This window comes from Ranitomeya imitator, chromosome 8 (assembly GCF_032444005.1).
Source record: "Ranitomeya imitator isolate aRanImi1 chromosome 8, aRanImi1.pri, whole genome shotgun sequence".
In the NCBI taxonomy this organism is placed as follows: Eukaryota; Metazoa; Chordata; class Amphibia; order Anura; family Dendrobatidae; genus Ranitomeya; species Ranitomeya imitator.
In genome coordinates this window covers 96,208,495-96,226,823 of record NC_091289.1, presented here as the reverse complement: position 1 = coordinate 96,226,823, position 18,329 = coordinate 96,208,495, and the positions used below count along the sequence as shown (strand labels likewise).

Genomic DNA, 18,329 nt, shown 5'->3' with positions numbered 1-18,329 from the left:
GTGAAAGTTCAGACTCCTGCAATAAATCTGTGAGCATCAGCAGAGCGGCCACTGATACTATAGAGACCGGCCCTGGACTTATCAGGAGGTGAGCAGCAGCGTTCACCTCCTCACCACACACAGAGCTGAAGGTACTCACTGATGTCTGGGCCATCCAAATGCAGATCTCCAGCAGTTACATGCAGCAGTGTTCCCTCTCTACCTCTGCAGCCGGCCGCACACAGGGAGCAGGGGGCGTGTCTGCAGCTCCACTGTGAGGCAGCTGCCAGGACATAGAGAACACAGCGCCGGCCACCAGCAGCCCGAATCAGCTGCTTGGTGACCGGCCCGGGGGGCACATGCCCCTTTTCCACCCGGCCCAGCCCGCGCCTGGTTGCCACACACTGTTGTTGGTATGTTGGCCCATTCCTCCATGCAGATCTCCTCTAGAGCAGTGATGTTTTTGGATTTTCGCTTGGCAACACGGACTTTCAACTCCCTCCAAAGGTTTTCTATAGGGTTGAGATCTGGAGACTGGCTAGGCCACTCCAGGACCTTGAAATGCTTCTTACGAAGCCACTCCTTCGTTGCCCTGGCGGTGCGCTTTGGATCATTGTCATGTTGAAAGACCCAGCCACGTTTCATCTTCAATGCCCTTGCTGATGGAAGGAGGTTTGCACTCAAAATCTCACGATACATGGCCCCATTCATTCTTTCATGTACCCGGATCAGTCGTCCTGGCCCCTTTGCAGAGAAACAGCCCCAAAGCATGATGTTTCCACCACCATGCTTTACAGTAGGTATGGTGTTTGATGGATGCAACTCAGTATTCTTTTTCCTCTAAACACGACAAGTTGTGTTTCTACCAAACAGTTCCAGTTTGGTTTCATCAGACCATAGGACATTCTCCCAAAACTCCTCTGGATCATCCAAATGCTCTCTAGCAAACTTCAGACGGGCCCGGACATGTACTGGCTTAAGCAGTGGGACACGTCTGGCACTGCAGGATCTGAGTCCATGGTGGCGTAGTGTGTTACTTATGGTAGGCCTTGTTACATTGGTCCCAGCTCTCTGCAGTTCATTCACTAGGTCCCCCACGTGGTTCTGGGATTTTTGCTCACCATTCTTGTGATCATTCTGACCCCACGGGGTGGGATTTTGCGTGGAGCCCCAGATCGAGGGAGATTGTCAGTGGTCTTGTATGTCTTCCATTTTCTAATTATTGCTCCCACTGTTGATTTCTTCACTCTAAGCTGGTTGGCTATTGCAGATTCAGTCTTCCCAGCCTGGTGCAGGGCTACAATTTTGTTTCTGGTGTCCTTTGACAGCTCTTTGGTCTTCACCATAGTGGAGTTTGGAGTCAGACTGTTTGAGGGTGTGCACAGGTGTCTTTTTATACTGATAACAAGTTTAGCCATGGCGCTATAAAAATGTATAATAATAATAATAATAATAATAAACAGGTACCATTACTACAGGTAATGAGTGGAGGAAAGAGGAGACTCTTAAAGAAGTTACAGGTCTGTGAGAGCCAGAAATCTTGATTGTTTGTTTCTGACCAAATACTTATTTTCCACCATAATATGCAAATAAAATGATAAAAAAACAGATAATGTGATTTTCTGGATTTTTTTTTCTCAGTTTGTCTCCCATAGTTGAGGTCTACCTATGATGTAAATTACAGACGCCTCTCATCTTTTTAAGTGGTGGAACTTGCACTATTGCTGACTGACTAAATACTTTTTTGCCCCACTGTATACACCGCACAGTACCACTCCTCCTGTCCTGTATATATACACTGCAGAATTTACAATAGCTATCACTTATGTAAGAAGTGAATTATGGCATTGGACTATACCTATATTTCGCTGCTGTATCTGGGCATCATGAATCGTGGTATGTGTTAAAGGGGGGGATGGGGGGCCTCTGAGACTCTTTCGCCCGGGGCCCTCAAAAACCTGGAGCCGGCCCTGTAAGTATGTCATATTTACCTATCCCCGTTCCACACGCCGGGCATCGCACCATCTTCCCGACGTCGCTCCGCTCTGACTGTGCAGGTCAGAGGGCGCGATGACGCATATAGTGTGCGCGGCGCCCTCTGCCTGATCAGTCAGTGCGGAGACGCCGGGAGCTGCAATCAAGAGAGGTGAGTATGTGTGTTTTTTTTTTATTGCAGCAGCAGCAGCAATGGCAGAGCTTTCTATGGTACATCAATGGGGCAATAATGAACGGTGCAGAGCATTGTATATGGGGCACAGCTTTATATGGAGCATCTATGGGGCAATAATGAACTGTATGGAACATTATATGTGGCACATTTTTATATAGAGCATCTTATGGGCCCATCATGAACTGTATGGAGCATTATATGGGGCTCCTGATTCAATATGGATATTCAAAAACACTTAACCTACTGATGTCTCAATTAATTTTACTTTTATTGGTATCTATTTTTATTTTTGAAATTCACCGGTAGCTGCTGCATTTCCTACCCTAGGCTTATACTCGAGTCAATAAGTTTTCCCAGTTTTTTGTGGCAAAATTAGGGGGGCCGGCTTATACTCGGGTCGGCTTATACTCGAGTATATACGGTACCGTTTTTTTCAAATGCAATCGGTGTGTAAAAATCAGACAGTACTCACATGGTGCAAGTGCTGTGCGATTTTTTTTTTTTTTTCGCACCCATTGACTTCAATTGTGGGATGTCATCCAATTTCTGATTACAATCTGCTACTTTTTTCCAGTCTGATCGTGATCCAAGCTGGAAAAAAAAATGCAGATGAGACACGTAGAATAACATTGGTCCGAATTTAATCCGATTTTTTTTTTTATCGGATTGCATTCATCCGATCTAATCGCAAGTGGGAATGAGCCCTTAAGGGGTTGTACGGTCAAAACCGATAAGTCCCCCCAGCTCATGCACTGTGTGCTGAGGGGATTCACTGATTTCAGACAGAGGTACGGAGGGTGTGCATGAGTTATACATACTCCTGGCCTCACTTCATACACTTGTGTGGAGCTAGGCGAAACCTCTAATCGTCCATGTGCACTGTCCGTCCATGTCACTGGTCGGCGGTATGCAGGCTCGGACTGGCCCATAGGGTGACGGGAATCCCCCGGTGGGCCCCTGTGCAGATCTGGACCCACAACCCCACTATATGGGCATTATTTGGCATAATTCAATTGATTCTCTCTCTGTACATAAAAAAAGTGCCTATCATCATTCATTAACCAAACTATCCAGTCTATTATTATATAAAGATATAGGTACATTTGGGAACGAGGGTAGTGTAAATGTGGCACCCCAGGAGTTTGGGTACCACAGTAGTGCTGCCTTCCTCTCGGGGAGGGTAGTGCTATGTCTGGAGACAAGTGGGATTCCCTTTGGTAGGTTATCACACACATACAACACCTTCCAGTTCCAGGCCTGGAGGGGGCTCAAGACCCTGTTTTAGGGCAGCTCCCCTGTATAAAGATCCTGGCTTGGAGGAGGAGCTAGTTCAGTTAGTGTAGAGTAGACAGTCTTTGTGCGAGGACAGACAGGGACGGAGCACAGTGGAGAAACAGGACACCAGGAGGCCACGAGTAGGCCCCAGGGAGTCAGTGCGCAGAGAATCCGGGAACCCGAGGCTTATGTGGATTATAATACACAGAGCAGAATAGGAGGGCATTGAATTACATGGACTTTGCCCCTGTGGCACAGCAGCAACTTGGAGCCTGGAGTCACCGTGAAAGGACCCCAGTAGGCACGGCTCAAGCTGCCTGCCATACAAGTAACTGTCTCAGGACGGGAGAACGAATTAGGACCTTGTGTGAGACACTTAGTGACAGCAGGGACCTCAGAGACAGTGAGCGCAGAGTGGAATGCTCCTACTTGACCTACCCAAGGAACCCGCTTGTCTCTGGACTGCCCAGACTCCTATCCAACCTGTTGCTGGTACCCTGGACTGTGGTCTGTCACCCACAAGTAAACCAGGTAAAGCCTTATCACTTGTCTCCTCCATTGATTCACTGGCTACACCATCTACGCCACACACCATAGGACCCCTCTTCCCCTGTGGGAAGTGTAACACCTGGGCTGCTGCAACATCCCCCAGGGGACCCCTCTAATGCAGCGTCGGTCCCCCTATTGACCGAACTCCACAGGTGGCGTCACGACAAACTTTAAACGTTGATGCCCAGGGCCATGGACCGGGTTGCAGCCACCGTGACATCCCCCTTTGCGACGGGACCCGGTATTGAGTACCCCACTGTCCTGTGGGCGCGTCATAATATTTGTATGCAGATGAAAAGTGGTCCCCCACAGTCAGTTACTGGTGGGGACTTAACACCCCAGTCCGACACTGGGGGTATGTATAGCCTCCATTCCGGTCTCAAACCTACAACTCTCCTGGTATGTCCTTAAAGGAAACCTGTCACCACCCTCAGGCAATTGTAACTAAAAGAGCCACCTTGTGCAGCACTAATGCTGCATTCTGACAAGGTGGCTCTTTTAAAGTTATGATGCCTGCACACGCTGAAATAAACGTTTATAAAATGTGTCCCCTCATACCATGAAATCACCATGGAGGTGGGTCTTTCCTTCCTATTTAGACGCAGCACAGCCGTCACTCCGTTCCTGTGCGTGCCGGGCGCCTCCTCTTGCTGCATTATTGTCCTCGGCGCCTGCGCATTAAGTTTTTTTCCAGGCGTGCGCAGTTGCGCTGCCCTTTGTACTTACAGCGCAGGCGCCAGGGACGATAATGCAGCAAGAAGCGGCGGAGCCCGGCGCGCACAGGACCGGAGTGTCGGCTGTGCTGCGGCTGATTAGGAAGGAAAGTCCCACCTCCAGGACGATTTCACGGTATGAGGGGGCACATTTTATAAATGTTTATTTCAGCGTGTGCAAGGAGCATAACTAAAAGAGCCACCTTGTCAGAATGCAGCATTAGTGCAGCACAAAGTGGCTCTTTTAGTTACAAACGCCTGAGGGGGTGACAGGTTCCCTTTAAAGGGGTTGTCCAGTCCAAACCGATAAGGCTGCTGTTGCTCTGTGTGCCTGCAGACCTATGACTCCCCCAGTGCTCGCAGTGTGCGCTGCAGGGATTCAGAAGTCCATGTGACACCACTGTGCAGTGCGGGCGGGCGCTGCCTGCCGTGTTCCTGTACTGATGGGGCTGGCATGTAGTCACGTGACCACGGGCATCTAGCACTGACTGCGGCCTAGGACACCATTCTAGCCCGGTTCCTCGTCTTCGCCCTTTGCCCCGTTGAGCCCCGCCCCTGGCGTGCAGAAAGCAGCAGCGGACTTGTCGGGCGCGACCGGTCACACCAGACACTACGTGCTGCACTGCGTCTGCGCGGCTCCCACACAGCAGCACCCAGCCCTGGACGGGGCGTGGCCGAGTCCCGCCCACCTGTAGCTCCTCCTCCTGACCTTTAGTCGTAACTCAAAAGGGCTGCTAGGCACAGAGTGGTTGGTGGTCGTAGTGAGGGCTGCAGTGTAAGGTAAGGGACGGCTGCGGACACCGTGCTCCTCCGCCCAGTGTGTGGCCGCGCTCCGCTCTGCCGCTTCTCTACTTCCTCTAACCTTGACATTGGGATATTGGAAAGTCGTGTGCGCTGGAGCTGCTGGGACTGGCCGGGCGGGTGTGGCGGTGACCCCCGGCAGATCCCCTGTGCAATGCTATGGGAAGCCTGATAGGGACACTCGTTATGGGATGGGACTGGTCAGGACTGTGCGTACCTCTTACTATAAGGACAGTGGGGTCTGTGCCGGATCTGTAGGGGCCACCGCAGCCTTAAAGGGCTTCTCCAACCAAGCATCTTCTCCTTCGCCCCGGAGTCCAAGCCTGCGGTTACTCTGACTGCAGACCTGTGAGTCCTCGGCAGCACACATGCCGACTAGACAGCACGGCCTCGCTCCACACACTTGTATAGAGCGAGGCCCAGCACTTCTAGTTGGCATGTGGTCGGAAGTATGCGGTCACATGACGGCCGGTCACCACAGTGGCAATGTGAGGACTGCCAAGCCTAAGGCCCCTGTTCTGTACTTTTATCTAACCATAGACCTTTAACGGTTATATGGGATGCTTATTAAAAAAAACCATACGAGCAGGTAGTGACGGTCCATTACTTGTCTGTTAAAGGGAATCTGTCGCCCCAAAAATGGCCTATAAGATGCGGCCACCGACATCAGGGGCTTATCTACAATATTCTGTAATGCTATAGATAAGCCCCCGATGTATCCTGAAAGATAAGAAAAAGAGGTTATATTCTACTCACCCAGGGGCGGTTCCAGTCCGGCGCCTCCCATCTTCATGCGATGACGTCCTCTTCTTGTCGTCCTGCCGCGGCTCCGGCGCAGGAATACTTTATCTGCTCTGTTAAGGGCAAAGTACTGCAGCGCGCAGGCGCCGGGAAAGGTCAGAGAGGTCCAGCACCTGCGCACTGCAGTACTTGACTACATCTACTTCTGGAAGTACAATGTGTGGAGATGCACCACCACAGCGCCATACCTTGTGTGGTGGCCGTTCTCCGGTGCATCTGGAGCATGAATATGGAAAATGAGTGCACAATCCTTGTAAGCTCAGCCTGCCGTGCCCCAGAATTGTCGTGCTAATCACCCAGTGTGTCCTGCCCCTACCCTAACAGCTCTCCACAGAGAAGCCTCCTATCCTCCCAGTGCAGTCTGTTCTTGGTTACTGCCCAGATGGACATAGGCCAGTGTCGTCCTCCAAGCTTTCCTTTCAAGGCAAATTGAAAATAAGCGTAATGGTGACACTTCTGAGGGGAGACGTGCTGAGCATTTTACATGCCCTGCAATACATATCTATATAGCCACATGGCGTAAGCTAACTGCTTAGGGGGAACCGGTCAGCAGTTTTGGTCGATATAAGATACGGCCACCGCCTTTCAGGGCTGATATACAGCATTCTACAACTCTGTATATCTGCCCCGATCCGACCTGCAATAGAAGAATAATAACTTTTATTATAAACTCACCTGGGGGCGGTCTGGTCTGATGTGTGCTGCAGGTCTTGGTCCGGCGCCTCCCATCTTCTTAGGATCGCCGTCCTCCTGCTTGCTTCCTGTGGATGACCCCTCCCTACATCATCCACACAGTCTCCTCAGCACCGCGCTCCTGCGCAGGCGTACTGATCTGAAAGTACTGCAGAGCGCAGGTGCCGGGAAAGGTCAGAGGCCCTGCGCACTGCAGGACTTTCCTCTGCCCTCAACAGGGCAGATCAGTACACTTGCGCAGGAGCGCGATGCGGAGGAGACTGTGTGGATGATGCAGGGAGGCGTCATCCAGATGAAGCAAGCAGGAGGATGGCGATCCTAAGAAGATGGGAGGCATCGGACCAAGAAGAGCAACACCCCTCGGACCGGAGCGCCCCCCAGGTGAGTATAAGTTATTTTTCTTCTCTTGCAGGTCAGGTTGGGGGCAGGTATACAGCGTTATAGAATGCTGTATATCAGCCCTGAAAGGCAGTAGCCGTAACTCGTATCGGCCAAACCTGATGACAGGTCCTCTTTAATCCCCTTTTAGCCATAAGCATTCTCAGAAAGGTTCATGTAATTTAATTAACCAGAAAGCTTCTTTTTCAGCTCTATTCTGATATTTTGGGGTTGCTGGATCATTGCACCAATGACTATATATTAGGTAAACATGATGGTTCCTCTCTGAAGGAAAGAAGCTGTTGTTGAAATCTTCTGTAACGCGTTATTCCCTTTTTCTGTCTTACAGACTCAGAATGGTCGTCCTTTCCAAAGAACATGGCTATGTGCTCCTGACTGGTGCAGCCAGTTTTGTAATGGTGGCTCACCTTGCAATAAATGTTTCTAAAGCCCGCAAGAAGTATAATGTAGAGGTAGGAGCCTTCACACCATGGAATATCCTTATTTCACATGCAAGTGATAAAGGGATTCAAAGCTACTTGTAGAAGTATTTGTGAGATGGTGACCCAACTATTCCAGTCAGAGGCATAGCTGGGGTTTGGTTCAGTGGGGCGAAACTTCTGAATGGAGCCCCTAAGCATGTAACGCTTATTACAGATCTGGTGGTGCCCCTAATAGTGGATGTAGGAGAATCTCAGCAGATAATAACCTACAAAAGAAAAGGTCATCCAACAACTACAAGAGTTTAAATCAGCTTTTCTTTATACCAATATAATAAAAATATGTAAAATACAAATGGCAAATACCCAGAAAAAAAAAAACCCGGAACCAAAATGTGTCTGGGATAAAGTTTCAATGATTGGTATCCTATACCGCAACACAAGAAGACTAGGCTCTCATGTGACTCAACGTTCAAGTTTAAAGGGAATCTGTCGCCACTTTTTTGGCATATCATGTAAAAATATCATTCAATTTAGTGTCAGCTCTGCATTATACAAGTACTTTTTATACCCCTTGACTCCCCACCAATGACACAATGTCAGTCTCTCCCCCCAGCTTGCTCTACGCATTCCTTTCGGGTAATTCCTGCATTTGCGTAAAGTTACCGCTCGTGCGCATTCAAATGGTCCCTCGCGCATGCGCAGTATGCTTTGTCCAACTGTGGGCAAAGCCAAAAAACAGTATTGAGCATGCGCCGGCATATGCGATTGCGTTCTATGGCCCGAAAGTATACTTCTGTTCTTCCAGGCCATAGAAAGCAGTGGCGTATGCGCAATATGGATTTTATCATTTGCCCAGTACAAGCGAGGGACCATTTGAATGCGCACGCTCGGTAACTCTACGAGAACGCAGGAATTACCCCAAAGGAATGCGTAGAGCGGGAGGGGGGGGAGAGAGTCGGACACCACGCCCCGCCCATCGGACCAGACCGAGCATGTTTACATACACCGCTGGAGGAATAAAAGCGGTATTTGTGTATCATTGGTGGGGAGTCAAGAGGTATAAAAAGTACTTATATAATGCAGAGCTGACGCTAAATTGAACAATATTTTTACATGATATGCCAAGTGTTGATTGATTCCCTTTAACCGCTTCCCGACCTTTGACGCCACGTAGGCGTCATGAAAGTCGGTGCCAATCCGACCCATGACGCCTATGTGGCGTCATGGAAAGATCGCGTCCCTGCAGATCGGGTGAAAGGGTTAACTCCCATTTCACCCGATCTGCTGGGACGGGGGAGTGGTAGTACAGCCCAGGGGGGGGGGGGGGGGCTTAACCCCCTTCCCCGTGGCTACGATCGCTCTGATTGGCTGTTGAAAGTGAAACTGCCAATCAGAGCGATTTGTAATATTTCACCTAAAAAACTGGTGAAATATTACAATCCAGCCATGGCCGATGCTGCAATATCATCGGCCATGGCTTGAAACACTAATGTGCCCCCACCCCACCGATCGCCACCCCCCCCAAGCCACCTATCTGTCCGGTACACTGCTCCGGCTCCCCTCCGTCCTGTGCTCCGCTCCCCCCGTGCTCCAATCACCCCCCCCCCCCCCCTACCCCATCATACTTACCGATCCTCCCGGGGTCCGTCCGTCTTCTCCCTGGGCGCCGCCATCTTCCAAAATGGCGGGCGCATGCGCATTGCGCCCGCCGAATCTGCCGGCAGATTCGTTCCAAAGTGCATTTTGATCACTGAGATAGATTATATCTCAGTGATCAAAATAAAAAAAAAATAGTAAATGACCCCCCCCCCCCCCCCCCCTTTGTCACCCCCATAGGTAGGGACAATAAAAAAATAAATAATTTTTTTTTTTTTCCACTAAGGTTAGAATAGGGTTAGGGCATGTGCACACGTATTCTGGTCCTCTGCGGATTTTTCCGCTGCGGATTTCATAAATCCGCAGTGCTAAACCGCTGCGGATTTATGGCGGATTTACCGCGGTTTTTCTGCACATTTCACTGCAGTTTTACAACTGCGATTTTCTATTGGAGCAGTTGTAAAACCGCTGCGGAATCCGCAGAAAGTGACATGCTGCGGAATGTAAACCGCTGTGTTTCCGTGCAGTTTTTCTGCAGCATGTGTACAGCGATTTTTGTTTCCCATAGGTTTACATTGAACTGTAAACTCATGGTAAACTGCTGCGGATCCGCAGCATTTTCCGCAGCGTGTGCACATACCTTTAGAATTAGTCTATGTGCACACAGTGCGGATTTGGCTGCGGATCTGCAGAGGATTGGCCGCTGCGGATTCGCAGCAGTGTTCCATCAGGTTTACAGTACCAAGTAAACCTATGGAAAACCAAATCCGCTGTGCCCATGGTGCGGAAAATACAGCGCGGAAACGCTGCGTTATATTTTCCGCAGCATGTCAATTCTTTGTGCGGATTCCGCAGCGTTTTACACCTGTTCCTCAATAGGAATCCATAGGTGAAATCCGCACAAAAAATCCGCGGTAAATCCGCAGGTAAAACGCAGTGCCTTTTACCCGCGGATTTTTCAAAAATGATGCTGAAAAATCTCACACTAATCCGCAACGTGGGCACATAGCCTTAGGGTTGGAATTAGGGTTGTGATTAGGGTTATGGCTACAGTTGGGATTAGGGTTAGGGGTGTGGGGGGGTTAGTGTTGGAGTTCCACTTTTTAGGCACATCAGGGGGTCTCCAAACGCAACATGGCACCACCATTGATTCCAGCCAATCTGGTATTCAAAAAGTCAAATGGTGCTCCCTCACTTCCGAGCCCTGACGTGTGCCCAAACAGTGGTTTACCCCCACATATGTGGGTACCAGCATACTCAGGACAAACTGCGCAACAATTATTGGGGTCCAATTTCTCCTGTTACCATTGTGAAAATAAAAAAAAGCTTGCTAAAACATAATTTTTGAGGAAAGAAAAATGATTTTTTATTTTCACGGCTCTGCGTTGTAAACGTCTGTGAAGCACTTGGGGGTTCAAAGTCCTCACCACACATCTAGATTAGTTCCTTTGGGGGTCTAGTTTCCAAAATGGGGTCATTTGTGGGGGATCTCCAATGTTTAGGCACACAGGGGCTCTCCAAACGTGACATGGTGTCCGCTAAAGAGTGCAGCCAATTTTTCATTCAAAAAGTCAAATGGCGCTCCTTCCCTTCCAAGCCCTGCCGTGCGCCCAAACAGTGGTTTACCCCCACATATGAGGTATCAGCGTACTCAGGACAAATTGGACAACAACTTTCATGGTTCAGTTTCTCCTTTTACCATTGGGAAAATAAAAAAATTGTTGCTAAAAGATAATTTTTGTGACTAAAAAGTTAAATGTTCATTTTTTCCTTCCATGTTGCTTCTGCTGCTGTGAAGCACCTGAAGGGTTAATAAACTTCTTGAATGTGGTTTTGAGCACCTTGAGGGGTGCATTTTTTAGAATGGTGTCACTTTTGGGTATTTTCAGCCATATAGACCCCTCAAACTGACTTCAAATGTGAGGTGGTCCCTAAAAAAAAAAATGTTTTGTAAATTTCGTTGTAAAAATGAGATCGCTGGTCAAATTTTAACCCTTATAACTTCCTAGCAAAAAAAAAAAAAATTGTTTCCAAAATTGTGCTGATGTAAAGTATACACGTGGGAAATGTTATTTATTAACTATTTTGTGTCACATAACTCTCTGGTTTAACAGAATAAAAATTCAAAATGTGAAAATTGCGAAATTTTCGCCAAATTTCCGTTTTTATCACAAATAAACGCAGAATTTATTGACCTAAATTTACCACTAACATGAAGCCCAATATGTCACGAAAAAACACTCAGAACTGCTAGTATCGATTGAAGCGTTCCTCAGTTATTACCTCATAAAGGGACACTGGTCAGAATTGCAAAAAACGGCCAGGTCATTGAGGTCAAAATCGGCTGGGTCATGAAGGGGTTAATACATCAATATTCCTCTGTGCTATCCAACATGGGAAATATCTGTATATACCCTGTATCCGAGTAGGCGCCTTGCTTACGGTATAGATCCTAATCTGGATTTGATAAGATAAGATGAAACCAGGGTTAGACATGTATATATGAATAGAAAAAAATGAATTCCTGATAAGAAAATCTGATGTAATGTGCAACAGAACAATAAATCACTTATGACAGGTAAATGCTGGGAGGTGTTGGAGATTAAGTGTCTGCTGCACAGCAAGTAAGGTTCATTACATTCTAAAGAGTGGATTCTCAGAGTCAAAAATGGATGTCAATCACAATAATGAGACACTGTAGCATGGAGACCTTACCTACAGTGGGTACGGAAAGTATGAGTCTTCTTGGGAATAATAATAATCTTTATTTTTATATAGCGCTAACATATTCCGCAGCGCTTTACAGGTTGCACACATTATCATCACTGTCCCCGATGGGGCTCACAATCTAGAATCCCTATCTGTATGTCTTTGGAATGTGGGAGGAAACCGGAGAACCCGGAGGAAACCCACGCAAACACAGAGAGAACATACAAACTCTTTGCAGATGTTGTCCTGGTAGGGATTAGAACCCAGGACCCCAGCGCTGCAAGGCTGCAGTGCTAACCACTGTGCCGCCCACTGGGAATGATGCAACAAGTTTTTCACACCTGGATTTGGGGATTCTTTGCCATTCTTCCTTGCAGATCCTCTCCTGGTCCATCAGGACGGATGGTGAACGTTGGTGGACAGCCATTTTCAGGTCTCTCCAGAGATGCTCAAATAGGTTTAGGTCAGGGCTCTGGCTGGGCCAGTCAAGAATGGTCACAGATTTATTCTGAAGCCACTCCTTTGTTTTTAGCTGTGTGCTTGGGGTCATTGTCTTGTTGAAAGGTGAACCTTTGGCCAAATCTGAGGTCCAGAGCACTCAGGAAGAGGTTTTCATCCATGATATCTCTGTATTTGGCCACATTCATGTTTCTTTCAATTGCAACCAGTCGTCCTGTCCCTGTAGCTGAAAAACACCCCCATAGCATGATGTTGCCACCACCATGTTTCACTGTTGGGATTGTATTGGGCAGGTAATGAGCAGTGCCTAGTTTTCTCAACACATACCGCTTAGAATTATCACCAAAAAGTTCTATTTCTCAGTCACCCATGACAGCACTACCAGAGAGAGGGGATCCGCCCTTCAGGGACAGGAAACCTACAAGATAAAAGGGCGGTACCTCTCCCCTGCATCATCAGTTTGGTTTCCTGTCCCTGACGGGGAACCTTCTCGGACAGTACCTGTCATGACCGACCGGAATATTAAGACTAACCTGGCGAAGATCCGGAACCTGCCAGTCCGGGTTCTGGCAGCGGGGAGGCCCCTGCCACGGCTGGTCCGGTATCCGAAGCCGCCACGGCTTCGACCGAGGGGTCCGGAAGCGTGAGCGGGGGGGAAGCGCCGCCGCCACTCCGGATAGGAGTTGGGGCGCTCCAGCACACTGCCGCACAGGACGCCAGGATTCCAAGATGGCGCCGCAGCGGAAGTAGTTGAGGAACTTCCGGTTTGGGGGCAGTGAGGTGAATGACTACACCAAGATGGCGCTGCCCCGGAACCGGAATCCTTAATTTCCGGGTCACTGACTGCGTGCGCATGCGCAGTAGCTGGAAAAGAAAGAGGGGGAAAAAAAGAGACGCTTCCTCTAACAACGCAGCCACGGGGGGAGGGGATAAGCGCCATCCTTAAAAAGAAGGTGCGCTTGGAATCCCCTTGCTGCATGCTGTTCCAGGGTAATAAGCCATGAAGGACAGCGATCAGCAGCTCCAGCCACCGCAGCAGCGCCATCGTCAGCGGCAGAAGTCGGACGCTCAGGGGAAGCGAACTTCTGCGGACAACCGGAGTTCTCGATCCGGTAGCCATTCCACGCAGCGTAGTAAGGATTCCAGTGTGGTAAACCTGCGGCCAGCCACGGATCATACACCTCAGGATCCTACCACCTCCTCCAGAACCGGTACCTGTGGCTGCGTCAGATTGGTGAGTGATCTTCGTGAAAGCTCATAATTTTTTTTTTTTTTTTTTTTTTTTTTTTGTAATTGGGGTTCCCCTTCTCCCTTATCTTAGGCAAGGAAGAGAACGGGGAAGACAAAACATAGAACCTGCCCCTTATGTGAGAAAGCATTACCACAGTCCTGGGAGAAGAAACTATGTGACTCCTGTATTGAGCGAGTCCTCTGTGAGGAGACCCCAAACTTCGCCTCTGAGTTACGTTCTATAATTAAATCGGAGGTTGAGACGGTGTTTAACTCCCTTAAAGGCGAAAGGAGATCTAGTAAGAAACAATCAATTCCTGATAGGAATTCCGACTCTTCCAGCTCCGAGAGTAAAGACTCGGATATGCAGGATTCCTCCTTCTCCTCTTCGGATAGTGAAAGTGGGGGTTGTCATTGCTTCCCCCTAGCAGGGCAGAGCAAAGTTCGCCTGCGCCGGAGCCGTGGCTGAAGATCTGAAGAGGACGTCTTGTAATGAAGATGGGAGGCGCCGCAGCGGACCGGAGACGCCCGTTTGACCTGACCAGCAGCGGGACCGCCCCTGGATGAGTTTAATATAACGTATTTTTTTCCTTTTTCAGGTAACATCGGGGGCTTATCTACAGCATTACAGAATGCTGTAGATAAGCCCACCGGCATCAGGGGCTTACCTCACCCGCGATTTTCGGGGTGACAGGTTCCCTTTAATAGCCCCCTTCTGGCCCAAGACAGCCTGGTTCTCATGGCTGAGGATGCTATCAATTACCGATCCCTGGGTGCTTCCGGATCTTCCAGACCTCCTGTCTCAGGGACCGGTGTTCCACCCTCAGTCAGAGAATCTCCATCTGACAGCGTGGAATTTGAGAGGTCACTATTGAGGGAAAGAGGGTTTTTTGACAAACCAGGGAATACCAATACAGGGCTCTTCCCTTTGGCATATCAATTGCTCCGCGCATCTTCACGAAGTTGATAGCGGAGATGATGGCACATCTGAGAGAGGAAGACGTCTTGATTATTCCATATCTAGACAACTTTCTGATTGTGAGCAACTCGGCCAAACTCTGCCGTCAGCAATGCGACAGTGATAGACACCTAATGAAAAGTAGAAAACCTGTGACCACAAAAATATACGGCAAAACCTGGAAAAAAAATTTTGTCCTCCGGGGTAAGGTTGCAAGACGGGGTTCCAGTGGCTGAAATATTAGAATTTCTACAAAGGGGGTTAGACCTAGGCCTTTCAGTAAGTACCTTAAAGGTACAGATAGCAGCTCTAGGAGCGTTATACTGTGAAAACATAGCGGCCAATCCTTGTGTTTATACGGTTTATCAGAGCAGCCGCAAGGTCTAAACCTGTAACTATAAGTAGATTACCAACCTGGGATTTGAACTTAGTCTTGTCAGCCCTAACAGAATCCCTGTTTGAGCCTATAGAATCGGTACCCCTTGGGATTCTTTCACTTAAAACAGCCCTCCTAATAGCCCTGACTTCGGCCCGTAGGATAAGTGACCTTCAAGCCCTGTCTGCAAACCCTCCATTTACACAAATCCTGGATGATAAGGTTATACTAAAAACAGACCCTGCCTATCTACCAAAAGTTGTGTCCACATTCCATAGATCTCAGGAAATAATCCTTCCTTCCTTCTGTCAAGATCCTAAAAATAAGAAGGAAGAGAAATTCCATACACTAGACGTAAAAAGGTGCCTAGTCCAATACATTAAAATCACCCAGCAGTATAGGAAGGAAGGGTCTCTTTTTATTTGCTTCCAGGGGCCCAGAAAAGGACTCAAAGCTTCTAAGGGCACTATAGCTCGATGGGTCACAGACGCAATAGCCTTGGCGTACTCATCCACCGGGAACGCCGTTCCGCAGGGACTAAAGGCTCACTCTACAAGGGCTATGGCGACCTCCTGGGCCGAAAGGTCAGAGGTACCATTAGATCAAATTTGTAAGGCGGCCGCCTGGTCATCACCTTCAGCCTACTTCAGGCACTACCGCTTAGACATAGCCTCTTCGTCTGACCTAACCTTCGGGAGAAGGGTTCTGCAGGCTGTGGTCCCTCCCTAAGCAATGATCTCTGCAATTCTCTCTGGTAGTGCTGTCATGGGCGACTGAGAAAAGTGTAGTTACTCACCGATAACTGTGTTTCTCAGAGCCCATGACAGCATCTGCTTATTCCCCCCCCCCCCCCCCCCCCCTCATCACGTGTGCGGTGAGCACATTATTTTGTGTGAAGTGGTTTTCCATATAGACACGGTGTTCACTGTTAAGCATTATGATTAAATTGCATATTTTTTGTGTTGTTGTGACTAACCTGGAGGACCTCCTATGCTCTGTAAACAAACTGATGATGCAGGGGAGAGGTACCGCCCTTTTATCCTGTAGGTTTCCTGTCCCTGAAGGGCGGATCCCCTCTCTCTGGTAGTGCTGTCATGGGCTCTGAGAAACACCGTTATCGGTGAGTAACTACACTTCTTCATCTCATCAGACCAGAGAATCTTATTTCTCATAGTCTGAAAGTCCTTCATGTGTTTTTTTTTTTTTTTTTTTTTTAAAGCAAACTATGCGGACTTTCATATGTCTTGCAATGAGGAGAGGCTTCCGCCGGGCCACTCTGCCATAAAGGCCTGACTGGTGGAGGGCTGCAGTGATAGTTGACTTTGTGGAACTGTTTCCCATCTCCCTACTGCATCTCTGGAGCTCAGCCACAGCGATCTTGGGGTTCTTCTTTACCTCTCCCACCAAGGCTCTTCTCCCACAATTGCTCAGTTTGGCTGGACGGCCAGTTGGTCTCAAGCGTCTTCCATTTAAGGATTATGGAGGCCATTGTGCTCTTAGGAACCTTGAGTACTGCAGAAATTATTTTGTAAACTTGGCTCGATCTGTGCCTTGCCACAATTCTGTCTCTCAGCTCCTTGGCCAGTTCCTTTGACCTCATGATTCTCATTTGGTCTGACGTGCACTGTGAGCTCTTATATAGACAGGTGTGTGCCTTTCCAAATCAAGTCCTATCAGTTTAGTTAAACACATCTGGACTCCAATGAAGGAATAGAACTATCTCAAGGAGGATCACAAAGAAATGGACAGCATGTGACTTAAAAATGAGTGTCTGAGCAAAGGGTTTGAATACTTATGACCATGTGATATTTGTTTTTCCTTTTTGATAAATTTGCAAAAAATTTTACTTTTTTTTTTTTTTTTTTTTTTCTCCAGTCAGGATGGGGTGCAGAGTGTACATTAATGAGGAGAAAAATTAACTTTTTAAATTTACGAAATGGCTGCAATGAAACAGAGTGAAAAATACAAAAGGGGTTTGAACACTTTCCGTACCCACTGTAAATCAATACATATGCTAATGCACATAAAAAGTCTGAGCATTCCTGGAAATAAATGTTTAGCATTAGATATACTAGGTAGTTGCCCCCAGCAAAAATGATAGTTACACTACTGTTCAAAAGTTTAGGGTCACCCAGACCATTTTGTTTTCCATGAAAACTTTTATTTAATCAAATGAGTTGCCAAATGAATTTAAAATCTAGTCCAGACATTGATAAGGTTCGGGAAAAAAAAAAAAAAAAGATTTTTATTTTAAATAATTTTCTCCTTCAAACTTTTTTTGTTGTCAAAGAATGCTCCCTTTGCAGCAATTACAGCATTGCAGACCTTTGGCATTCTAGCAGTTAATTTGCTGAGATAATCTAGAGAAATTTCCCCCCGTGCTTCCAGAAGCCCCTCCCACATATTGGTTTGGCTTGATGGCCACTTTTTGCGTATCATATGGTCAAGCTGCTCCCACAACAGCTCAATGGGGTTGAGATCTGATGACTGCGCTGGCCACGCCATTACAGATAGAATACCAGCTGTCTGCTTCTTCCCTAAATAGTTCTTGCATAATTTGGAGGTGTGCTTTGGGTCACTGTCCTGTTGTAGGATGAAATTGGCTCCAATCAAACGCTGTCCACAGGGTATGGCAAGGCATTGGAAAATGGAGTGATAGCCTTTCTTATTCAATATCCCTTTTACCTTGTACAAATCTCCCACTTTAACAGCACCAAAGCAACCCCAGACCATCGCATTACCTCCACCATGCTTGACAGATGGCGTCAGACACTCTTCCAGCATCTTTTCAGTTGTTCTGCATCTCACAAATGTTCTTCTGTGTGATCCAAACACCTCAAACTTGGATTCGTCTGTCCATAACACTTTTTTCCAATCTTCCTCTGTTCATTGTCTGTTCTTTTGCTCATATTAATCTTTTCCTTTTTATGAACCAGTCTCGGATATGGCTTTTTCTTTGCCCCTCTGCCCTGAAGGCCAGCATCCCGGAGTCGCCTCTTCACTGTAGACGTTGACACTGGCGTCTTGCGTGTACTGTTTAATGAAGCTGCCAGTTGAGGACCTGTGAGGTGTCGATTTATCAAACTACAGACTCTAATGTACTTGTCGTATTGTGCAGTGGGGCCTCCCACTTCTCTTTCTACTCTGGTTAGAGCCTGTTTGTGCTCACCTCTAAAAGGAATGGTACACACCGTTGTAG

At 47.9% G+C, this 18,329-nt stretch overlaps 1 protein-coding gene across 2 annotated transcripts in view; it reads left to right on the top strand.

Annotated features, from left to right (window-relative positions):
- Nucleotides 1–18,329, top strand: part of MGST3 (microsomal glutathione S-transferase 3) — a 97,716-nt gene that overhangs the window by 25,021 nt on the left and 54,366 nt on the right. Inside the window, exons 1-2 of one of the 2 annotated variants that reach the window (XM_069737189.1) lie at nt 5,159–5,466; nt 7,709–7,832. In XM_069737189.1, the coding sequence (XP_069593290.1) occupies nt 7,716–7,832 (117 nt within the window). In that variant the 5' untranslated portion in view covers nt 5,159–5,466; nt 7,709–7,715. Of the gene's footprint in view, nt 1–5,158; nt 5,467–7,708; nt 7,833–18,329 lie in introns of those variants that run through there. The other variant, XM_069737190.1, reaches the window with a different exon arrangement.